Below are 26,103 nucleotides of genomic sequence, written 5' to 3' on the forward strand. Positions count from 1 at the left end.
TGCGCTCTTGTGCCTCGTATCTCACGCTAATGACCCGAGTTTCGCTTTTACGTCTCGCATTAAAGTGAGGGAGGGTGAGGATCCTTCGAGCAAGCCAGCTCCTTCACCCACTGCCCAGCCGTTCTCCTCCCTTCCCCTGAAGCGCTTGTTATTTCAACACTCGTCCGCAACTTTTTTGAAAGACTTCTTCAGTCTGGCGTCCTCAGGGGCCCTCTTCCTCCTCTCAGTGGCTTCGACGGCCATCTTGTTTCTTGATGGTGGTTGGAGACGCGGGGTTATGGATGACAGGGCGAGGGTGCTGCTTTCACGCAGCGCGCAGCGTTTGAACTCTAATGATGTCGCCAGCGACACACTGCGACTTCTCTCTGATGTCTCCCCAGCAAGGGCCGAAAATGAGATTTTCAGATTTTCTTGGTTTGTGTCAACTGAAGAGATCAATTAGACAGGCTAGCCATGGATTTTTCGGACCGAGGTTGATGTTGTTGGTCTCTTCAGGGCACTGCAACACAGCGTATGGTTTGGTTTTTACTTTCCAATTGCATGCTGATTTATTCATTCAAAATGAGTTTTCTGTCTGAGATGTATGCATTTCTTGAAGTAGGTTCATTGCCCTTGTCCTTGCTACTTAAATCTAAATCTAAATGCAAATGACTTATCCTGTAGCTCATCAGCAAAACATGTATATCCAGGCGCAAGCCCTACTTCTCCTTGGGGCCAGTCTGGAATTGTGTATGAAGTTGAGAGAATATAGGAATTGTTTTTCTCAAAGTGGTTCCTGTTCAAACAATATCCTGTTGCTGAACTACTAATTGACTAGACAACTACTTTCCTCAAGCTCCCAACCAGTGTACTGGCCCAATAACCAGTCTCCAAACAGTGCCCCATCCCTGCTCTGAACTCTACTTGGCTGGGTCCCCTGCAACTATCAGACAGCTTTCACTCTCACAAACCAGCTGTGAACAGAAACACGCACAGACGCACTTTCTTGCACAGCCCTAGCCGTGCCTCTGAAGCCTTGGGGGAAGGCAGGAAAGTTTGGGAAGGTCTTATCAATGCCTCTGCAGATGCTCTCCGTTTACCTCATCAATAACGCTGTGTGAGAAGTCTGGGTGTTCAACTAGATAGAATTATATTCATGTCCCCCCCCCCCAACTCATTTTGGAGGATTTGAGAATTGGGTTGTACAGGACATTCCCAGGACTCGTGTGGGTATGTGATGGATGACTTGTATGCACTGCCTATCCCTTTAAACAGTCTCTCAACTGTAGATCCCCAGAGGAGAGTCACACAAATGGGACTCTGTCGTGTTCTGGGACAGACTCCCCCTGCGTCTCTCCCTGGCTTCTTTATCAGAAGCCCTTGTTCTCAGAAGCCCAGAAGCCCAGGGTTGAAGGGGGGGGGGGGGTTGTTATCAAAGAAGAAAGAGTGTGGCTTTTGCTCTCTTTCTGCTCTGCCAACCCCTCACATGCAACTCATCAGATGCCAGTTGCCTGCCATTACGTTCAGTCAGTACGTAGGGCATTCCTCTACCTATCTATCTGCCCTGATAGTTGAATGACATGACTAAAGGCCAGGTGTAATGATCGGCACGGGACCGTACCGTGAGATCTTTTGATAGAACGTGTAGATGTTGTCTTCTCGTTCTCTAAAGTTCAGGCTTGTTGGTTTCTGTATCTTTTGGTATTGGACTCCCATCGTTTCTCTTATTCATCCAGATAGGTGGTGATAACATTCTGGGTCAGTCTAGGTTTAATCACCCCGAACCCAGCAGGAGATAGAAATACGTCTGTATTTTAATTGTGCTTCCCAGCAATTTACATTTACATGTATTCATTTAGCAGACGCGTTTATCCAAAGCTACTTCCAAGAGAGAGGTTTACTAAGTCCATAGGTCACTGATAATAACAACAAGAACCAAAAACATTGCGGGTAGCCAAAACATGAAGCACATATTGTGAACAACCAAAATAAGTGCCAAAGGGAAGAACCACAAGAGCATGTAGTCAAACAAGTTACAATTAAACAACATGAATAAGTGCAAGTGTACCTGTAGAAAAGCAAGCAACAGTAAAAATATATATTTCACAGCGAGTACAACAATTTAAATCAGTTCCCACTAAACCAACAAGAGCAACAAGTCTGTAAGCAAGAGTCATTGTGATCCTTTAGGAAACTAACATTGGGTCCAGCAAACCATTCCTAAGTACCGTTGTACTCCCTGAACAAGTGCGCCTTGAGCATTTTGTTGAAGGACGGGAGACAGTCAGTGTCTCTGATGGAGGTGGGGAGTTGATTCCACCACTGGGGGGCCAGACAGGAGAAGAGCTTGTGTTGGGACCGGGCGGTCTTGAGCGGTGGGACCACCAGACGGCTGTCTGAAGAAGACCGTAGTTGGCGGGTATATTTTACAGAGGATGGGACATAGATCTGGAAAAGATCGGCTTGATCACGTCATGGAATTTCCAGTGGTTTTACATGTATTCACTAAGATGGTGCTGCAGGCAGTCATATGCACATTCACTCATGCCCATATGCACACGTTGGGTGCTTCTAGCTACAAATCAGTTTACCACAGTTCTCACTCTGTACTGAGGGGGCGACTTGTAGTTGACCAAATATTCTTCTCCAGAAGCATACCACAAAACAGAGCATGTCACCATGAAACCAAGAAGGAACTGTGACTTGATTTCCCCAAACTGTAATGTAGCCTTTTAAGCCAGCTATGAATGAGGACATGATTTTGTTGCTGCTATTCAGAGTGGAGAGAAACACTTCAATCCTCACAGGGACATGGCACGGGTACAACAGCAGGGGCAACAACATATGTCACAAAGGCAACAAAGCATTCCAAATGATGGCAACATCAAAGAAAGCAACAAAATGTAAAGGGTACGAATACTGGTGGTCCTGAGCATCCTGAGTGCGACAATGCTAAGAGGCTGTGAAGCACTGCTGTGCGTCATGTTTGTTGTGGTAGAATTGCCCGTATCGCCCTAGCACACTCCTAGCTATCTCGAGTCTCTAACATCCAGACAGTCAGAGAAGGCATCGAAGAGGCTGATATCGGCCGGTGCGAAGCACCTTCTGGAAACCCTCAGTGGAGTGCCGTGGTTTGATCAGTCTGTTTTGAAGCTGCTTCTTTGCCTGACTGGGGTGTCTGAGGACGGAGGGTGAGAGATGTTGTCCATGATGGCCCTCAGGTTGGAGAGCCTCTCTCTCTCTCTCTGTCTCTGTCTCTCTGTCTCTCTGCTGTCTGCTTAACTCTGTCCATCCTGTGCCCCCACCCACCCCCCTTCCCCGAGCAGCACACACAGATTCTTCCCCCAAAGGGGAACAGGATCGGCATGCACGTTTAATGAGGACAGGAGAGAAACACAGCTGCGGGGGGGCAAAAATGGAAATGAAAGAATCAAGGGAGAATGCAGACCTAAGAGAATGATTGAGATCTGGAGAGAGAGCGAGTGAGAGAGACTGGGACAGTAGACGGACGATCGCAACGAGAAACATCAAAGGGAGAGAAAAAAAGGAAACCAATAACTTTCTTGATTCACTTTCAGAATGATCAATACTTGGGGAATTTAAAGCAGCATTAACTGGTCTCCCTTATACACTCCAAGTGGGTGGATGTTGAACAAGTCAGAGGAGAGTGCAATACTTTGTGCGTTTACCAGACTTGAGGCCAAATGTTAGTTAAGGCTGTGAGCTGTTACTATTCAAGCTTTTACTCTATGTATTCATCTATAATATAGTGAAGGGCAAGCTCTTTCTGAGCAAAGCCATCATTGTCTCAAACTGGTAGTCTACCGAATGCTACTGTACTGAATGTTTCAAAGGTAACGGTCAGGTACATGACATCTTTGGATCTCTGTGCTGCAAATAAGCTCCCACCTTGATTAAAAAGCACAGCAATCAGAGCACTTGCTCCAAACGTGTTGTGATTACTCCCGTGGGACTGGTGCAAAATGGCAAGAAGGTTGACTATGTTAGGGCTCCCCTGTGATTCTAGTGATGGGTGACTATGCATCTCCTAAGAAGCCCCGCTAAAGGATATTAGCTGTAGCAATTGTGGTAGTCAGGGCGCCACGCAATTACGTTAGTGTGCTCTTCTCTATGACTTTTGCATATTCAAAGGATTGTTTATTATTCACACTGTGTTGCATCATTAGTCAAAATCAACACAGCTAATTTGGGGAGAATGCACAGCTGCACCTGTGTGTGCGCGCGTGTGTGTGTGTGCACAAAGGGAGGGAGATCAGTTTTGTGTGAAAGAGAATGATTGTGATTCAGCAAACTCTCGGGGGGGGGGAGTATTTCTCAGTGAACATTTGTTGCGTTTGAAATGTAGCCCACAGACATTTCTTTTTCACACCTCAGAGCAAAACATTGCTATTTGTTTCAAACACATTGACGTCCTGAGGATAAGAGTAGAGAATGTAGGCAGTGAGTGAAGGCGCAAACGCTCTCTTGTTGGCATTTTGTCCTGTTAAATTATCCGTGCCTATAGGGTCACATGTATTAACCTTCCTTGGTGAGTGAATTCATGCATTTGCAAAACTTGTGGCACTTACTGGTTATTTCATTCCTTCATCCTTAGTGGGATGTCAGGCGAATGGTATATTTATGCAGACAAGCAGAATTGTGGTTCATGCCTTCGACATGGGTTGACGGTAATTACAAAAAGCAGAAGCAAGACCAGCGTCATTTTCTGCTGATTTGATAGAATTATATGTATGGAAATTGTATGAAGCTGTTTTCTGAGTGCATGCATTATGTAGGTTGATGCAGAATCTCACATTTGTTCCATCTTTGATATGGGTACACACATGGATAGGGGGCAAGCAATATGCAGACCAGGGAGTTGAACAAAATGCCTCTTTAGTGGCAAGAAGCAGTCTGAATGATTGATGACACAGCATATCAGAGATTCAGCAGTGAGTTAGCTCAGTCTTAATGGAGCATCTGTAGTATCGACCAGCACATTTTAAAGATCTATGTCATTACCCGCCATAATATTATTGTTTATTTACAACTAGAGTTGCAAAGGGGTAGAAAATGGCTGGTAAACTTCCGGAAACTTTCCATGGGAAGTTAAACTAACTAAAGGAAGTTGGAAACGTAATGGGAAATTTGGTGTAGTTCAAACAAACTAACATATGCAAACATTAATTTATTTTGTTTGGTTGGTTGTAAGCTGACATGCATCTACCTGCAACCAATACAAATGTAAAACAAATATATATTTTGACTTTGATTTATTTGTGAGTAATCAATGATTTCATTGAACAACAAAAAGCATGAATGTTGAATAAAATCAATTTACTTGCATTAAATATGGTTGTTTTAGCCAAGTTTATGCTGGAAGATGGGGTTTTTTCAACTTCATTTAAGTTCCCCTTTAAGGGGTAACCTGAAATTTGTCCAATTTCCAGTTTATTCCTTTTAATTCCCATATATTCCTGTTAATTAACATATATTCCAATGAATTTCCAATTTAGAAAATTCCTGGAATTTTGCAACCCTGTTAACACCATAGTAGATTATATAGCATGTAGAAAGACCTGTAGGCAATCTATAGACAACATGTCTGCATCACTGCCTGCCACAATGCCTAAGAAAGGGCATTCAGTTCGATAAAAGACATTCAATACACCAATACTGTAGGTTTAACAAGGTGCGTCTGTAGAATGACCAACAACAAAATAATTCCATGTCTGTGACCCTTCAGTGATGCTCATGCAGGTCTTTGTAACCACAAAGGCCACAATAGATGTGGCCAGGTATGGAATATCCTTCCTGGATATATAAGGCTTTTTAATCAGTGGAAATCACTGAGCCCCGGGGTGTGAGACTGGGAAGAGCAGTGTGACCATAAGGATTATAGATTAGCAGTCTGTTAACCTGTGCCTCCTGTACATTGACCATATACGTGCGTTGTTCAGGCTCACGCGTACGTCTTCGGCCTTATTTCTAGTGATAAATTGCATGTGTAGTGACAGGAAATTACTTTGTATAATCAAAGCAGAAATAATGAGCCGGTGTCTATTTTTTGTTCACCCACTCCACACACACACAAAACGGGCACAGCCTTTGGTTCTCTCTTCCTCAGCTAGGATGTGGCTTTGTTGTTCATAAATATTCATCATGCTGGAGGTACTGACAACATTTCTTTCCTGTGAAGAGACCTGACGGAATGCATTATCTTCATTACCCTGCTCTGAGGAGTTGTCTCTAAAAGACAAAGCCATGTTGGACTATGCTGACAGGAGCACACTTCAGCCCCACTATCCCCTCCTACAAAGATTTGACGACTTGTTGGATAGCTAAGAAACGGAAAACACTCAAACCCCGTCTAGTCTTTTCAATGAGGGTGAGATTTCCGTTTCACAGATAGTTTTGGTTAGTACATCCTCACTTTGGTTAGTACATCCTCACTTTGGTTAGTACATCCTCACTTTGGTTAGTACATCCTCACTTTGGTCAGTACATCCTCACTTTGGTTAGTACATCCTCACTTTGGTTAGTACATCCTCACTTTGGTTAGTACATCCTCACTTTGGTTAGTACATCCTTACTTTGGTTAGTACATCCTCACTTTGGTTAGTACATCCTCACTTTGGTTAGTACATCCTCACTTTGGTTAGTACATCCTTACTTTCGAGTTCATGAAGGACTCGGGACCCAAGCCTGCTGCAGTAAGCATGTGGTACCTCCCAACTTTCTTCTCCCCCACCCTTCTCTCTCACTCGATACGTCAATCTCGTGAAAGTTGCAAGGATCCGTGTGTAATTGAAGTTGACTCGGGGATGCAGCCAGCCCCACAGGGTGTTGGTGCGCGCCTGCATGCCTGCATGCGTGCGCACGCGTCACCTGTCTCGCCTGAGGGATGCGCTGGCGAGATAAGTGCGGCCGGAGCGAATCGCTAACTGAAGTCACACACACATGCACTCAAATGCTCAATTGCTCCACTGTAGACACCAGAGACACAACACACTCTGAACCCCCAAACTAATCAGGCAGACGCTCAATCTGACGACACCTATGCACACCCTCGGCACATGTCACACCTATAACGTGGTCCCTAATTGGACTCGGAGTGTACGGAGTTTCCACGAAATGGCGGGCAGGAGAAAAGCATGCCATGGTGTTGGTTTATAAGGACGCGTGTGTGTGTGTATTTATGAAGATGGGCATAAGGATGTGTGTATTCATGAAGATGTGTGTACGTAGTGTGAGTGGGTGGACACAAACGGCTATTCCAGGCGTCAGGATCAGTAACCCTGTCGTTCTCTATCAGCGTCAAGCGCCTGTGTATTCATGTGAAGACTCCCTTTTGTGTTGTATGTGTGAGGGGTTGAAGTCAGGCATTAGGATTAGCCGTTCTGCCACTCCAGATCACTGTTAAATCAAGGCTCCCTCCTCAAGGCAATCCAGGGAAGAATTGACTGACATCGACGACTTTGTCCTACACACACAAACACACCACTGACAATCAGGCGCGTGTTGAAAACATCACACGCGTGTCGGTGCCGCTCATTTGGTTCTTATCTCTCCCGTTCTCCTCTCGCTGTCCTCCTCCTCCCCAACACGTACGGGCCTCCCTCCGTATCCTCCTCCTCTCTCTCCCTCTCTCCTCAGCTCCTCTCTCTCTCTCACACACACACACACTTGAAAACTTGCGCACGCGGAGTCGTGCCACGTGTGAGAGACGGCTATTATGCCGACAATTAAGAGCATCTCCACCACTGTCAGCTGATTAGCCAGAAATGAGCGCTAACAGCCGTCCCTGCTTGAGGCCAACCATTGTTAACTGTCAGTCTGGGCACCGGAGACACGGGGCCTCCACGCGCTTTGCTTTTTAGTGTTGTCGGCGCTACACGACTGGGGGTGTCTGGATTTGCTCACTGCCGCCTCGATCTCGTTTGAACTCAGCCATTACCTTGATGTTCCCCATGCCCACTAGTTGTTCGGCTCTCTTTTTGCATGGCTTGTTTTCTCTCCGCCCACCGCGCCCTCCATCTCTGTCAGGATTTTTTCTTGGAAGAGGGAGAGAGTGGAAGATGGGGTGTTAAGTGAGCCCAGCAGCTGGTCCAAGATCAGGTGGTCATGTCATGGGGATAAAGAAGGATGGACCCCCCCCCCCAGGCCAGAGTTCCTGTGGGGGCGGGGCTTTAGTGTGGAGTTTTTTGAAGTCATTCTTCGTTTTATTCATTTAGATAGTGACAGAGGGCCAGGAAAGGCAGAGTAAGGGGATGATATGCAGGAATTGACCTGGGCCAGAATTGAACCATGGCTCCTTGTGGTAAGGCCTTAGCCCACATGGTACCCTCTCTATAGGGGGCCCATATCGATGGTTTTGTATAGAAAATGAGGTTTCCATAACCTCCGGTCACCTTCCGATGCGAGAGGCTTTTGTGGTCATACGGTAGCCATAGCAACCGCTAGGCCGTGGAATCGTAGCATGAATTAAGCAGCCATATGGTATTAAGGTTGGGTTGATGTGTAGTGTACATTCTGTAACTGAACTAGACCCAGCCTGATAAGTGTTAGGGCAACAAACAGCGTTCACTCTCTTCTCTGTCGTGTCTCAGTCTCTCGCATGCTTCTCTCTCTCCTCGTTCTGTTTCTTCGCTCTCCTCTGGGCAGTGCTAATGTGTGTTGTGTTTTCCTTCATTGCAGAGTTAAGTTCAGAGAACCTGAGGACATGCTTCCAGATAGTCAACGCTTACATGTACTTATCTGTCACTCAGTTCCTACAGGTGAGAAACACACACACACTCACACACGCTAATTCCCCATGGGGATAAAATTATGTACCTACTTACACACAAACTAAACTGTCTCTCTCCTTGTCTCTCTCTGTCCCATGAATCTGTCCAGAACTATGGAGAGGCCTTGTGCAGATCGTTCTGTGATCTTCTCAAAGACATCACCAATGAAGGGCAGGTTCAAGTTCTAAAGGTATGGTGTGTGTGTGTGTGCGCGCGTACGCATATGTGGGCAAAAAAAGGAATGTGTCTCCATTCAGGCGCTGTGCGATCTCACTCAGTTGGTGCTAAGAAACAGAGGTGAAAAAGGGAATTGACCGAGGAACTGGGAGGGGAGAACGCTGGCTCACACCCTTACCGTCATGATAACAAAAATACTAGACAGCGAAGGGTATCTCTGTGACTCTGACGACCTTGGTGCATGTTCGCCATCAAGACGGAACGGGACAGGAACTGAGCTGAGAGGTGGCTCCCACGCCTGCCTAATTGACGGCGAATCTGATGAAGGCTGATGCTTCCGCAGGGAATGAGTTTACAGAGAAGGAATGTGTGTCTGCTTGGCAGGCGTGTCTGAGTGGGCTCTTACGAACCTGATCACCTTCCACAGAGCGAGAGAGAGACAGAGAGAGAGAGACAGAGAGAGAGACAGAGAGAGAGAGACAGAGAGAGAGAGACAGAGAGAGAGAGACAGAGAGAGAGACAGAGAGAGAGACAGAGACACAGAGAGAGAGACAGAGAGAGACAGAGAGAGACAGAGAGAGACAGAGAGACAGAGAGAGACAGAGAGAGACAGAGAGAGACAGAGAGAGAAAGACATACACACACATAGAGAGAGAGAGACACACAGAGAGAGACAGACACAGAGACAGATACGGAGAGAGGCAGACACGGAGAGAGGCAGACACGGAGAGAGGCAGACACGGAGAGAGGCAGACACGGAGAGAGGCAGACACGGAGAGAGGCAGACACGGAGAGAGGCAGGCACAGAGAGAGACAGGCACGGAGAGAGACAGACACGGAAACACAGAGAAAGATGAAGAAAGACAGAGACATTGTCCAGTACGCTTTGGGTATTGAAAGCTAACTTCTACAGTGTGATGATGATCCTGCTCTTTGCTCTCGCAGCAGTCTAACCCTTAACGCTTGGTGCGCTTCATATTTTTCATGCCATTTCAAATGCGTTTTGCAGACATTCCACAAAGTTGTCAGAGAGTGGGTGGAGCAGGTGTTATGGGTGTGTCTTTATCAGCAATTTTTGGCGTATTTGCAACATCAGGCAACAAAAAAAAGACAAGAAGGAAGCTGTGTGCCATCAATGTAAATCGCTAGGGCATTGATGTTCAGGTTGTTTTCAACATGAGTGATTACACCCCTCACGTTTACTGTATGTGAATTAACCTGGCTCAGCACAATTTTTTTATGTTACATAATTCTTAACTTATCTGGTGGATGGGTGGCCGATAGGAGACGGTGAGAATCTATTAAAGGTCTGGCGTGTGCACAGTACTCAGGAGATTTTGTGGTTCAAACCTTTTGACGAGTTGAAGTTGATACACTGGACTCCATTAAACTGTCAGACAAAATCGATGCGTTCCTGCTAAAGCCCAAGTGTACGTTTGTCTCCTCCCGTCCATCCCTGGCTGCGTTTCCCATACTGTAGTTGGTTTCGTGTTTTTCGCTCACACGTGAAGCTTTGCCTACGTTATTGCAGTCACTGCTAATGGACATGTCTCTTCGATTGTTATATCACTTTTGAATAGGATGTTTCTGCTGAGAAACGATCGACAGGGTAATCCTGGATTAATTGTTTTAAATTTGAATGACAAAGAATTACAGTAAAAATCTTTGGAAGAAGTTCTTCAGATAAGATACCCTGTTGTCCGCCAGCTTTAAAAACATTGCCAAGACGAAAGCAGGAAACAGCCAGTGTTCACATGGCAACACCGGGGTTGTTTGAATCCGTATCCAGAGCAATGTCTGCATGCCTACTGTACAGTTACAAGAAAAATGTGACGCAACATTTCAAATGGTTCACTTTTAGCATCCTTACATTACAGCATTTACAGTGTTCCTTGCAACTGCACAGTACATGACGTACGAGCAGGTTCCCTGTTAGTTTGCATGGCTTGAGCCCTGTTTGATCTGCTGCTCAGTGCTGCAGGCAATATATCATCCCTGTCCCTTAAACTCCAAACTAAAGCTAGTTTACCATCTAAGAGGTTGTGATTCATGTTTCGGGGAGGCTCCTTACAGTAAATCTATTTTATTCCGACTTGTGTTTTAACTGGATAGTGCTCTCTTCTCTTGTCCTTCCCTCCGTATCTCACTAATTATCTCACTAATTAACTCAAGTGCTATCTTGCCAAAGAAGGAGGCAGGGATGGTATCTGTGTCCTGTATTCCTTCGGGTGTGTCGGATTGAATGCATCTCTGCATTGTGCCAGTCTTTCGCCTGCGAACTAGTTTGTCTTCCGATGTCTTTTTGTAATTGATGAGAGAAATTTGCCTGGCTTTGTTGATGTTTGAACTTGGCAATGTTGCAACGAGGGGTGAGGGAGTCTAGCTCAGACTGGATTTACCCTTGAAAGAAATGATACTCGTGCCGATCCTTGCATCAGTTTTCGGACTTTTCTAAAGTGCTTGCATTTAAGGGCCATTGTGTTTAATTTCCTCTTTCTGGAGAGGAAATTCCCTTCTAAGGAGGGGGAAGTGTTTGTAAGATTCATGACTGCTAGTGCAGTGAGTGTGTCTTGACATGCTGATGGCTCGTATGACAGTAACTCATAGACTGTCTGTGTTATCAAGGTCATAACTTAAGCACATCTTGATAATTGGGCATGTAATGGCAAGGACAGATCTCCTGACCTCCGGCGAACTCCCTGCAGATTGATTACCGTATTTTTCGGAAATAAAGCCATGGTTTATATCCCAATTTTACATCATTTTGACGTCATTTCTTTTGTCGTGGTGATCTTATATTTCGATGCGGCTTATAGCACGTTTTATAACCAAACAACAGTAGAAACACTACTTTCGTTAAGGCTATTTAAATACTAGTTAATTCCCAGGCAATAGAAAACATACATTACGCACTTACTTACTATCGTTTTCAAAGTGTGTTACTCAACGGCATGCTGTAAGATCGCCTATACTCGTGCATTCCTTGGTATCATTGTTCTGAAAAATACAGTAGGTTCCCCTACACTCTCACACTGTCACACACCAACTAGGACACAATTGAGCAATGTTTGCATGGTAATACACACTCACACACAATCTGCAATCAGGCTAGAGCCGGCATTATACTAAGTGTATTTTTAACTCGACGTTTCAATTTGTAATGCGAACACTTTTAATGCCTGTAAAGTCAGCAGCAGAATAGCATGCCAAGCATCGTGTGAGAACTGGACTGGTATTGTTCCTCAACGGTCACATCATTTGTTATCCCTCCCCTCTTCACCTACTTCATCCCCTCCCCTCTCTTTCTCCCTCCTCACCCCTCCCCCTCTCTTCACCCACCCATCCTCCCCCTCTCCCAGGTGGTGGAGATAGCCCTGAAGGTCAGCCCCGTGTTGAGCACCCACACTTTCCAGCCTCTGCTCCCTTACGTGTTCCGGGGTGTGGTCGAAGGAGAGGTGAGCTCACACTCGACTCAATGACCCCTGCGCTCACTAGGCTCGATGAGCGGAGCCGCTGTACGGCCCTGGTATCAGTCATCGTCTTCTGTCCGTCTTTATTCTAATTTATTCCACTTTGCCCCTCTACGTCACGCGCCTTCTTCCCTTCTCTCCTTCCTTTTCTCTCCCTCTCTCCGCTTCAGCCTTCTCTGTGTCTCTCTCCCCATGCGTCCATCCCTGTTCTTAGTCTCAGTAAGGTCCTTTTTGAAAGACGGCCTTCTCTGACCTCTTTCAATGACCCTTCCCGCTGAAACCTTACGTTAGGACTATCCTTAACCCAGCCTCGACATGCTCTGTAGGCTGGCTGGGGTGTGGCCTCAAAGCCTTCCCCTGTCGCCTTATATAATCCACCTGTGATATGTCATGTTAAGTTGTAGGTTAACCTTGTCCTGACTGGCTAGGACATTTGTAAAGGGTTTTGTGTGCGTGCATGTGTTCCTCCATGCAGAGGTACCCAGTGGTGATGTCCACCTACCTAGGCATCATGGGAAGGGTCCTGCTTCAGAACTCCTCCTTCTTCTCCTCCCTCCTCACCCAGATGGCCTCCGAGTTCCACCAAGAGGTATGAGACACACACATACATACATACAAACATACATACACCCACACAGCGGATAACAAAGAGGTACAATTAATAGAATATAATCAACTTTCAACTTTCTGTGTCAGAGCAGTTCAAACTCCCAAAAAGCTCCCAAGAACCTTTTAGTTTTCTCCTACATTTCCAACTCATTCTTTGTTTTGGCATCTCTCGACAGACACAGACAATCACTTGAAAGGGACATTCTGTTTCAGCTCAACACCCAGACTAAAATGACATTTTGCACCCCGGTTCTCGTAACCTAACCACAGAGCCAGCTGTGCTGCGAATGCCCTTGGCGCAACCTAGAGTAAGCCTAATCTGGGTGTCCCAGACTTGCACGCTCTGCTGTGCTCGGCCGGTCCTATCTGTCTCAGACACACTCGGATAGGAACACACGGGTCGGGCCGGTGAGGTAGACGTCCGCCAGCTGCCCTATCGTCCACCTGCCTGCGTCCCTGCCCTCAGAGAAGAAGAAAGCTTCCCAAACCGTGTGAATGTGTCAAGATAACTAACAGGAGGAGTCTCTTGCTCACCCCTCCTTTCTCTCTTTTTTCTCTCGCTCGGTCAGACACCAGTGCACGCATACGTGCTGTCTGTCACACACACACACACTCTCACATACACACACACTCCCTTACACACCCTCTCACTTTCACACACACACACACACACACTCAATTTATCTCTCCCTGTCTCTCAGATTAACCATTTGTTGGGCGCCGTCATTGAAATGTGGGTGGACCGCATGGACAACATCACACAGCCCGAGAGAAGGAAGCTGTCCGCCCTGGCCCTCCTGTCTCTACTGCCGTCAGAACACAGGTGAGGGCACACGCACACAGGTCCCAGAGGCGCTCTGGACGCGCGCCGGCGTTAAGAGTGTCTGGCTTGCTTGGCTGGAGCATGACTGTGAGAGACACGCTGCCGTGCTACAGCCGGGGAACAGGAACCAATTACTCAGCTCCGTAACACACACACACTGGTTTGTTTTTCTATCCTAGTGGGACCCGACCGTTCACTCCCATTCAAAATTGTAAACAATTGTCTAACCTTAACCCTGAATGTAATTATAACCCTAAGACAAATTCTAACCATAACCGTAAAAGCCCCTGAAGAAAAGGTTTTTCAAATTTTACTTTGAACATTTGGTCCCGACAAGGGTAGGTAAACAAAGCCACACACACACAGAAACAGATATACACACACTTAGAAACCCTCAGACTGAAGGAGCGCAAGTCACAGTTTCTATCTCAGAACGTCATGTTTCATTAGCTCATTTGAGAGGTCAGGATGTAGTCTTACCTGTGACTCAGCTCTCGCTCTCTCTCACTCTGTGTGTGTGTGTGTGTGTGGATCGATCAGCTTGGAGCAGGGTGGTCTGGGGTGGTTAAATTAAACATCTTCCCAGGAGCCTCTCCTCTGAGTGGAATGGCAGACACATGTGCACACGCACACAAACACTGACACCTATACAGAGAATAACGATTTCAAGGTGAAATTGACGCTGTACATTTCTGTGTCTTTCCTGGGGGATTTTTGTTAAATTCTCAATTGACCATGACTGCAATATCAGCCTCAAACCAAATCCCTGTGAATCGATTCAGGAGCACTTCTACACTCACAGTTGTGGTCAATGCCAAGTTAGTATGGTTGCGGCAATTCTTTTACACCTGACAGAATCGAATACCTGCTCATTTATGCATTAGTTCTGCTTTTTGGAGAGAGTGCAGAAAGGTGGAAAGAACTGTTTCCTATTAATGGACTAAGTAAAGTCTTTCAAAGTCTGAATGGAGATTATTCATGATTACGCTTTCCCTCTGATGTGGTTTCCTCGGCTTCCACGAACCTTGCATTTCTCATCAGTTTTTTTTCTGCGCATTTTAGATGCGACCACCAGAGGCTGGCATTGATTGTTTTGAACGCCCCCGCCATTGCTTTCTCTTGAATTGAATATGACGGCCTTCACTGGTTTGTTTTGAATACAAAGAACTCCCCCCACAGACATATTCATCCACACATCCATTCACGCAAACACTCACGCACGCCTGCCACATACACAGCCTAAGACGTAACTGTTTGGTTGAAGGGACGAGCTTTGGTGCAAGTTTGTCCTGGAGGTTCATCTCCAAAAACACGGCTAGGGAGGGACATGGAAAACACAATTCTGATGGAAAAGCGTTGGTTTTGGGGAGATGTCTATGAAACAGTTTACTGTCAGTGTGGGCAACAATGACTTATGCACCAATTGTCACCTTGTTTCTCAAATACGAGAATGAATGTGTCCCCAGATACTGCAACAATTAAAATCCGATGGGGGGGGGGTCTTCTGCTTAGCCGGTAATGTAATGTAAATATGTGATAATGATGGGCACAAAGATAAGGAGCTCCTTGCACTCAATGTGCAATTATTCATCTAACACTCCAACTGCTGTCTGCCACTTATGTTTCAATAGGTTAGCTCGTGGATATCCTTCATTTCTTCAAATGTCTTTTGGGCGGGGGATTACATAGAACTGACTGAAGCAGTTGAGAATCTGACACGCAAACGTCTGCTAGGAGGGACGCGTGGCCTTGTTTGAGCAGAGCTGCTCGACCCTCTTACCGCAAAGGACAGAGCCTTCTTGCTGTCCTCTTCCTGTAGGTTTTCACTCAAACTACAGTTGTCTACCCTAACTCAGTTCATCCACCAGCTAGTTTTTGGATTAGGGTTTAAAAAAATATTTGCTTCATCCACATGTTGCATGTTTCAGTTCTTTAAGATTTCAATGTGAAGGTGGAACTTTTCCAGAAACTCTAATTCAATATTGTGGTACATCTCTTACAGTGGTACACTGGGTGTTCATATACACTGGAGAACACTTCTGGTCATTTACTGTACATTACTTTGATGACCTGCAGTTTTGTGGCGCATTAATACAGTGGCCATCAACAAAGCCATCATGTACAACCATGTACAGAGCAGAATATTAAACTCCAATCAGCGACTGATGAGGTGTGATTCGGTTGACAGCGGCTCTAACCATCTCTTCTCAGGTGGTGGGTGGTATTGAAGTCTGTCTTGGAGGATCAAGGGTTCAGAATCCAATACAAATGTACCTTTTTTTTCCCCAGTCGTGTCATTTGTCTTATGAATAAGCTAGGTGTGTTAGGCCCTGTAGTGGCTATCCAAAAATTTAAACCCCTTAGACGTATAACCACCATGCCAGCAGTAATAGATAGCTCAACGCACCTGTAGATGTTGATTCACAGTCCAGGTTTGGGCATCCGAGTGTGTGTAAGTGTATGTTTGTGTAAGTGAATGTATATTTGCGTGGTTGAAAAACTATATCGCTCTGCTGGCTCTATATAAACAACTCAAAAACCAACTCCCAATTGTTCCCTACCAACAAATTCTCACACAGGGCTCTATAAGCACCCTCCCCCTGGGCGGAGCAACAGATACCTATTAACCCAATTAACCAATTAATCAATCAAAACAAATAAGGGAGGGGTTTGGCTCCAACAGCCCCATATTTTGTTTCAAAAGTTTGACGTGCTAGGTGCTAAAAAGTTTATCAATCAAATAAAGCTAAAGTAGATGGATGTTAAATATGCAGGGGCAAACCTTTCTCATTGCCACTACCGCCCTGAGAAATGCAATCAAACTGGGACGGGATATCGTAATCAACCCCAAACCCTTGCTGCATAACATGAATACCTACAGTACAATTACACTGAGTAAGATATTCAGAAGGCGACGGACATTGATGGCTCTTCCCAGGGCGCGCAAGTGAACAATCGTTTCAGACTTGGGGCGTAGCTCAAAGGCCTGGCAATCAACAGCATTGTTCCAGCTTGACCTTACCCATCTGTCCTTAACTTCCACACCGTGTTCATGGTACCTGATTCAGAAAGGAAGATTCGAAGTACACAAAACTTTTTGGGGAACTGAATGGATAGAAGTCCGAAAGGACGCATGTTCGATATGCACTAAGAGATGTTTAATGCGCCTACATCAGACGGTTGCCGTGACAGCCAAGCTGGGCGGCGTGAGGATTCAGGCTTGTTGACGCATGTCACATTGCCTCGATATTAAAGTCATGAAATGTAGACGGTTGGCAGCAAATAGGATGACCACTCAAGTGTCCCAGCTGGTTGTTTCTATTAAATTAAAATCCACAAACCAGACTCATCCGTCTGATGTATTATTTGCGTCAATTGCATCCGATCTTGAGGCTGAGGTCTTCAAAGGACCTGATGTTCTCCAGATAATGTCACTCAGAAAGCCAACTTAACAAGTTACACAATGTGCTTCTTTTTAAAAGAAGAAGATAGGAAGAGAGCTTCTGGCTGCTGATGAGCAGTGATTGAACTAAAGTTATCGGATCTATAACTACTACTGTCAAACTTATACAAATGACAAATATTTTACTACATCCTTACGCCAGTCGATTATTGTAGTGGAGATGGTATCAGAGATCATTAATAGAGCCAGTTCTTATGGTGAGATGAATGATGTTTTTTACTCTAGAATGAAGATGAGTGCTGAAATCTCCTTCATAAGTCGCTCACATCTTAGATATACTTAAGTATGCTTTGATCTACTTTAAATGCAATGTCTGATCTCTTATCTGTAGTCTCTCGCTTGATCTCAACCGCTTACATTTCTCCATCAGTCATTTTCTGTTGGTATCTCTAAATTGAGGTGAGTAAGAGTGAATGTGTCTATTTAGAAAATGCGGCTGGTATGTGAAGTGACATTGCTGGATTGTCGGTGGGGAATGGTGAAAGATATGAAAACAGCATGTATGAAAAGGGGGTCAGAGGACGCGTTTTTAATAAGGATGAATATTGCAGCAGCTCTTTAGCCCTCTATGCGATAGAGATGGTACATTCCCCTCTGGTTTTAGGTTCAGTTTATGAGATTTTGGACATGTTAGATGATTACACATGAGCCTTTACATATTTTACAGAAATAAATTACTCATGTACACTAACACAGGGCCTACTTTGACTAAATCCACAAAACAGTGGATGTCAAAAATGGCCTCATTGGATCTTTCAGTGTATTAAGATCTGCTTTGATGGTTGTCATTATGTACAGTAGATGTTTTTACATTTTTCTCTAATGGGAGAGCTGTCTAACTAGAAAGGCAGGAATCTGTGTGTCTGGCTCAATTATCTCAACCACCGAGCCCTGTATGAAGTTGCAAGTCTGCAGGTGTATTGCTCAGGACCCAAGTACCTGCAAAGGGCTAAATGTGAATAACAAGTGACGGAAAAATAAAAAACGGATTTGCCACCATATTGAGCTGCACTACATTTACATTTGGTCATTTAACAGACTCTCTTATCCAGAGCGACTTGCAGTAAGTACAGGGGCATTCTCCCCGAGGCAGTAGGGTAGGGTGAAGTGCCTTACCCAAGGACGCAACGTAATCTTTCCACGCCGGGAATCGAACCAGCAACCTTCTGATTACCAGCCCGATTCCCTAACCGCTCACCCACCTGTCTCCCTCCCACCCATGGCTCCCCGCACTAAGCGATGGACCCATGAATATTGGGCGAAATGCATATAAACGTGCCGAGCTGCACTTGTCGATCTCGCAAGAACGGACACTGCACTGGCATTCGTCACCCAGGTGTTTAGCATGTTTGCTACATGCGTGTTCACCCATGCATGTGCAGATGCACACACGCGTACTTAGTGTGTGTTATTCGTGTGTTTCAGTGTGATCCAGGATAAGTTCTGTGGCATCGTCAACATCTGTGTGGAGGCGCTGCATGATGTAATGACTGAGGACCCCGATACGGCAACCTTCAAAGAGTAAGTCCCTCCACAGTAACACCACAACATGGCAGCAAACATGACCACAACACAACCACAGTATGGCATGGAGTTACCACCACACTATCTAAACATAACCACAGTATGGCATGGAGTTACCACCACACTATCTAAACAAAACCACAGTATGGCATGGAGTTACCACCACACTATCTAAACATAACCACAGTATGGCATGGAGTTACCACCACACTATCTAAACATAACCACAGTATGGCATGGAGTTACCACCACACTATCTAAACATAACCACAGTATGGCATGGAGTTACCACCACACTATCTAAACACAACCACAGTATGGCATGGAGTTACCACCACACTATCTAAACATAACCACAGTATGGCATGGAGTTACCACCACACTATCTAAACATAACCACAGTATGGCATGGAGTTACCACCACACTATCTAAACATAACCACAGTATGGCATGGAGTTACCACCACACTATCTAAACATAACCACAGTATGGCATGGAGTTACCACCACACTATCTAAACATAACCACAGTATGGCATGGAGTTACCACCACACTATCTAAACATAACCACAGTATGGCATGGAGTTACCACCACACTATCTAAACATAACCACAGTATGGCATGGAGTTACCACCACACTATCTAAACATAACCACAGTATGGCATGGAGTTACCACCACACTATCTAAACATAACCACAGTATGGCATGGAGTTACCACCACACTATCTAAACATAACCACAGTATGGCATGGAGTTACCACCACACTATCTAAACACAACCACAGTATGGCATGGAGTTACCACCACACTATCTAAACACAACCACAGTATGGCATGGAGTTACCACCACACTATCTAAACACAACCACAGTATGGCATGGAGTTACCACCACACTATCTAAACACAACCACAGTATGGCATGGAGTTACCACCACACTATCTAAACACAACCACAGTATGGCATGGAGTTACCACCACACTATCTAAACACAACCACAGTATGGCATGGAGTTACCACCACACTATCTAAACACAACCACAGTATGGCATGGAGTTACCACCACACTATCTAAACACAACCACAGTATGGCATGGAGTTACCACCACACTATCTAAACACAACCACAGTATGGCATGGAGTTACCACCACACTATCTAAACACAACCACAGTATGGCATGGAGTTACCACCACACTATCTAAACACAACCACAGTATGGCATGGAGTTACCACCACACTATCTAAACACAACCACAGTATGGCATGGAGTTACCACCACACTATCTAAACACAACCACAGTATGGCATGGAGTTACCACCACACTATCTAAACACAACCACAGTATGGCATGGAGTTACCACCACACTATCTAAACACAACCACAGTATGGCATGGAGTTACCACCACACTATCTAAACATAACCACATTATGGCATGGAGTTACCACCACACTATCTAAACATAACCACAGTATGGCATGGAGTTACCACCACACTATCTAAACATAACCACAGCACTGCCAGAATATAGCTGCTATTATTATTATATTGTACTCTGAAGAAACACCCGTGGCCATTTATCTTGGTTTGACACCAGTCTTACCCCACACAAAAAACGTTCTAAAAGTTACTGCTTACGGGATCACAGGCTCCTGTTTACTGACATTTCCCACTGTCCGCAAGGAGGTGGGCGAAAAAGCTTTTTGGGTTGCTGCTTTTACTACAATGTCTTCAATCTGACTGAAAATGCAGGAGTTTGTAACATTGGCTGGTTTTAAAGACTATGTTTATTCTTACTCATAGTCATATTCCTGGTTAAACAAAATGTGTTACATTTTATGCATATTTCCATCGTGAAATGATGTGGATATCCTGACTCACCACCACATGACCACAAATGAGCCACACACAGAACTAGAAAGATTAAAGTTAAAAGAACTATTTAAGTTTCAAAAAGATGCTCATGGATACACCAAAAAAGTTACTGGAATTGCTGCTGAGCGTGCTAAAATTGATGTCTCAGCCCCTCCTAGAAAAAGATGGGCTGAGGAAACGGCAATGCCATAAATAAGTGGAGAAAGTGAGTATGACGACGGCTGTGTGGTTGTGATGGGACATCATCTCCGTAGCTCTGCCAATCTAGCAGTTTAATGGCCTGTGAAATGGCCCCCTGGAAAACTGCTTCCACAACCACTGATGAACTATTAACTACACACATTCTCGCACGCACACACACACACGCACACTCACACCTGCCTCAAGGTGCGATCAACATCCCTGCAACCCTAATTCACCCACACCCATCCCTGCAACCCTAATTCACCCACATCCATCCCCTCAAACCTGTTCCCCGAGCTGCCCTTAAACTGCCAACCCCAACCCACTTAGGTGTGTCAGTGGTGTCCCATGTTCATTCTGTTCTCTCTCACTCTCTCTCTCCCTCTTTCCAAATCTCCTTCATTCTCTTATGTCATCATTCTCCCTTGATTCTTTCATTTCCATTTTTGCCCCCCCCGCAGCTGTGTTTGAATCATGTTTGAACAAATGAATCATATGGGATGTTTTGGTCAAAGTCTAATACTCTGTTAAATGACTGTTGTTGTGTATCCTGGGTGTGTGTGTGTGTGTGTGTGTGTGTGTGTGTGTGTGTGTGTGTGTGTGTGTGTGTGTGTGTGTGTGTGTGTGTGTGTGTGTGTGTGTGTGTGTGTGTGTGTGTGTGTGTGTGTGTGTAAGCCCTCTGGCGTCCTGTGGGAGCGTGTGTGCATGCCTGGACTAGCCCAGATATCCAACATGGGAGACAGCTGGATATATGTTAGCCAGTAAAGTGGAGGACAGTGGCTGCGGTTCAGTAAGCACCATACAGTGCAGTCATTCCTAGCTCTGACATGGTGTGTCCTGGCCTGAGGCCTCCTAAATCATACACTTCCATCACAGTCACTATGGACTGGAACTGCCCTCCCACGGATAGATATTGTATATGCGTGATTGATTTTCCCGGTTTATCCACGTGCCCTTGGAGAGATGGGGACATTACACGTGTGGGTGTGCAATCCTAAGGGGCGAAGAACGCGTTTTGGATTGTTCTCGTTCAGTAAGCCTTTGACGTCTTTCTACATATGGTGACCCAAGTGGTGGATGTCAGTGATTGGTTAGGCTGGCAGTTCAAGCAAACACAGAAAGGCACGTCCATACTCAAGCACACACGCAGTCTCTGTCTAGAGCAGGGGTACTCAATTAGAAACTCAAAAGGTCCACTCACCAAATTTCCATTCAGTCGAGGGTCCGGAACGGACCATGGTTTATTTTTTTTGCCCTTCTCCCATTGACTCCCATTCAAAATTGACTTAGGTTTAGGAGGGCACAGTGCCCGTGCCCCTGGGCATCTTTCTCCCATAGACCAGAGTTTGGGGGGTACTTTTGTTCAGTGTCTATAGTGACGTTTCACATTAGCTCTACCACTTTTGACAAGGGCAACCATCTCATTGCAGATTAAACACATCGGTTTTGTGCTCCCCACCGGCAACACAAATGCGTTCTTGTCAGTCCCCTGTCTGAAATGTGCGATTTTTCGGAATCAACTTTTCGCTGGGTTTTGACGCCATTATTTTTGCTAAGGAAGAACAGGTAGGCTAGCTACCATTAGCAAATCGATTAGCTTGCATTGTTGCGAATGACACACAACCTGCGTGACCCACAGAGGTTGCGGCCAACGTGAGTGAGTGAGTTGTCATGGTGATTGCTATTACAGCTCCTGATTGTATCTTTGGATTGGACACAGAAGATAGAAACCACATAGTAGGAAAACCATAGACATAATAAATAGCGTACAGGCTATAAAAAATGTGCCGGTTAAAATGGAAACGTTCCGTCAAAATGAATCAACTCCATAGGCTAATAATATATCGGCTAAAGGTCCGGGTCCGGAAAGGAAGCCGCCTGGGTCCGGACTCGGACCGCGGTCCGCCATTTAGTGACCCCTGGTCTAGAGTCTCGTGTGTGTGTGTGTGTAACCACCATGTGGCAATTTGACATTGTATTCATTTAGCAGACACTTTTATCCAAAGGATCCTGAGTGTGTGGATGTTTGATGCTGTGGCCTGGCAGGTGGGGCAGTGGTGTGTATATATATATATATGTGTATGTGTGTGTTGCAGTTGTATGCTGATGAGCCATCTGGAGGAGCCCAAGCTGAGTGACGATGAGGAGCCCCCCACTGAACAGGACAAGAGGAAGAAGTTGGTGAGTCACATGACCTCTCCCCACACACACACACACACACACACACCTGCATGACCTCTCCACCCTCTGTGATAGAGAGGTGATAGAGATTGTACCTTCCACACCTGCATGACCTGTGTGTATTGTGGACCGTCTGAGAGTAGATCCAAATGTTTCCACCGTCTTCTACCTAGAGTCTAGACCAACGAGAAGAGGACAGACACTTCAGCCAGCCTCCCGAGCCATCTGCCGTTTGGCTATTTAATATTCTGGCTATTTGTCAGTCACTCTGTCGATCTCCTCCATCTCCCCCCCCCCCCCCCCCCCCCCCCCCCCCCCCTTTTAATTGTCTGCTCTTGCAGCTGGAAACCGATAGAACATAGGCGCCGTTATGTGAAAGCTTTGTCATTCAGTCCCCTGGTAGTCGCCGTACCATTAGTGAGAGGGTTCACCCTCATCTGAGCCAGTAAGCAGCAGAGAGAGGGAAGGGGTGAGCAGGATGAAGACGGAGGGGGACAAAGAGGGACGTAGGGGGAAGGAGGAGAGCGATGTGGGGGTAAGATACGGAGAACAGGAGGGAGGAGTCAACACCAGTTTGAAAAGGAGAAAGGGAAACGCGGGGCGAGTGCAAAGACGCACACGGCAATGTGGTTGAGGCTCATTGTTTATTTAGAGGTTATTAACACAATGTATGTCCCATAACACAGGGAGAATAATTGTTTGGTTATGCGACTGTATGACTCACCTGCTGTAATTGCATACATAAAAAACATTGTAGTGGAGGCCTGTTTGTGTGTGTGTGTGTGTACCTCTCCACCAGTTGGCTCAACGAGACTGCACAGAAATCCCCGCCCAGCTTGTCTTTGCGGCAGTTTGTCTCTGATTAGCCAGGTTTGGCACCCCACTGACCACCAGGTTCTCGGTGTTTGTGTGTGTGCGTCTTCCAGCTGGCCCTGCAGGATCCAGTGCACAGCGTGCCCATGCAGCAGTACGTGTATGAGAAGCTGACAGCCCAGCAGGCTGGGATGGGCGACCAGGCCTTCGCGGCGCTGATGGAGACGGTGGACACGGAGATCGTCAGACAGCTGCAGCAGTTCCTCCAAGCTGTGTGAAGGACGAAGGCAGCGAAGGGGGGGGGGGAGAGCGACTGTGCGCTGCAACCATACTTTCGTCCTTCCTAAAGCCTCCTATCCACCGAACGTCCCCTCGTGTAGCCATGAAGAAATGTCAACCAGAATTGAAGTCCCCCTTTTTTAAATTCAGACTCCTCAATGAATCCTCCACAACACCGTTTTTATTTTATTTTTAGAATGAGATGTACAGGACAGTGGATGTAAAAAAAAAAGATATAAAAAAAAAAAAGATATAGGTGATTAAGCTTCTGCAAGGGTTGGAGTAACAAGAATGTTTTGTTTAAGTAAGTGGCAGAACTTGATGCCTCTGTGGAGTAAGAGGATGGACTGGAATGGTGTCTAAAGACATTCATAAAGAGACTGATGAAAATGTTATTTTTTTAATGGACATAAAGAATGGGTGGTGATCAGCACAAGAATATTTTACATTTTTACTTGATTTTCAATTTGTTTCTTTTTCTTTTTTTTCTTTTGCGCTCTTGCATCCAGAAGTCAGTTTGTCTTGACTACCGATTGATTCAGACATTGGTGTTATGTTTGTATATATTTCCATTACATCATCAGACAATGTGTAGAGTTGACTGACAGATTTTTAACAGAATGATTTGTAAGACTGCGTAACCACATTTTTATACACACACACATACTGTATATATATATATTATGCTGCTATTTCAGGTTGTGTCGGAACACTTGAACCTGAACCTAATGTCTTGTGTCCTATCCATCTCCCTTATAACTGCTGAACTTCATACCTCATGGTTATAGCATGATGGGGGTAGACTGAGCACACCGCTGCCAAATAGCTACACTATATACAATGTTGAGATATAACGGACCCTAATTTATATATCCTAGGGGTATATTTCTAATTGAATGCTAATATCCCAGATATATGCTCCCTCTAAACATAGGTCCAGCTTACATCTCTCCAGTCATAAGCCTTTACACAAGTCAAAGATCAGTGTTTCTGAATGGGTTCGACCTGATACTTATCACTGTGTATGAAATGCCATGGGATCCGATTGCACACATGCAATACTGTGTCAGTACATGCAAACAATACTGTGCAAAGGTGAGGCGTGGGGAGTGTGTGTGTATGGGAGATAGAGGTCCATTTTTGAGACATTACAATAGGGGAGGACAGGAGAATGGTGACCGGCTCCATCGCTCTCGTTACGCAACATTTGAAGACGTGAAGCAGAATCTAAGGCCTTATGCGTCATGTCTGTTGAACCATTCACGTTAACTTTCGTACTGATTTCATTATTTTAGTTACCTAATAGCTTTCTTCTGTGCTGCTGTCACATTGATAACTGAAGTGAATATGACATTCAACACAAACGTAGAAAGTGGTTTGGGCTTATTTTTGGTTCTGAAGTTTGAGTTTATGAATGGGAATTATTTGTAGTTCAAAGTATTCAATAAAGGGCAGTACATGGCAAACGTGATTTTAAGGACATTTTCATTCCTCCACAAACACAACTACACAAACATAAATACAGACATGCATACAGCACACACATAAGGCTTAGAACAGTAGAGGGCAACATATATGCTGATTCTATTGCTACATTTCAGGTTATCACTCTGGTTTACGGGGTCATTCACTATTGATTCCCTCATATCATTGTCCCTAAAGTATTCAACCTCCTTCACAGGATCTGGGTTGGACTACCGGTATGTGGTTTAGAAGATAGTGTGGTGAGGCAGAGCATGATCGTCAACCAGCATTATCATCAAGATCTTGATCAACATCTATATGCAAGCACATTTCGTCCCCACCATGTCCTGTACCTTCATTATAACTGTCATCATGACCCTCGTGTCTGTAAGAAAGTCGTCATTTGGAAAGAGGTGAATCTCCATCCCTGGCTCTGGAGAAACATAGAAGGTCATGTTTTGTTCTTTAA

General features: G+C 45.3%; 1 protein-coding gene across 2 annotated transcripts in view; it reads left to right on the forward strand.

Moving 5' to 3' along the window:
- Positions 1-25,636, forward strand: part of ipo11 (importin 11) — a 75,721-nt gene extending 50,085 nt beyond the window's left edge. Inside the window, exons 23-30 of one of the 2 annotated variants that reach the window (XM_047048346.1) lie at positions 8,677-8,756; positions 8,878-8,958; positions 12,305-12,400; positions 12,891-13,004; positions 13,726-13,847; positions 18,736-18,831; positions 22,994-23,078; positions 24,005-25,636. In XM_047048346.1, the coding sequence (XP_046904302.1) occupies positions 8,677-8,756; positions 8,878-8,958; positions 12,305-12,400; positions 12,891-13,004; positions 13,726-13,847; positions 18,736-18,831; positions 22,994-23,078; positions 24,005-24,169 (839 nt within the window). In that variant the 3' untranslated portion in view covers positions 24,170-25,636. Of the gene's footprint in view, positions 1-8,676; positions 8,757-8,877; positions 8,959-12,304; positions 12,401-12,890; positions 13,005-13,200; positions 13,689-13,725; positions 13,848-18,735; positions 18,832-22,993; positions 23,079-24,004 lie in introns of those variants that run through there. The other variant, XM_047048347.1, reaches the window with a different exon arrangement.
- Positions 25,637-26,103: the final 467 nt, after the last annotated feature.

This window comes from Hypomesus transpacificus, chromosome 24 (genome assembly GCF_021917145.1).
Source record: "Hypomesus transpacificus isolate Combined female chromosome 24, fHypTra1, whole genome shotgun sequence".
Classification (NCBI taxonomy): domain Eukaryota; kingdom Metazoa; phylum Chordata; class Actinopteri; order Osmeriformes; family Osmeridae; genus Hypomesus; species Hypomesus transpacificus.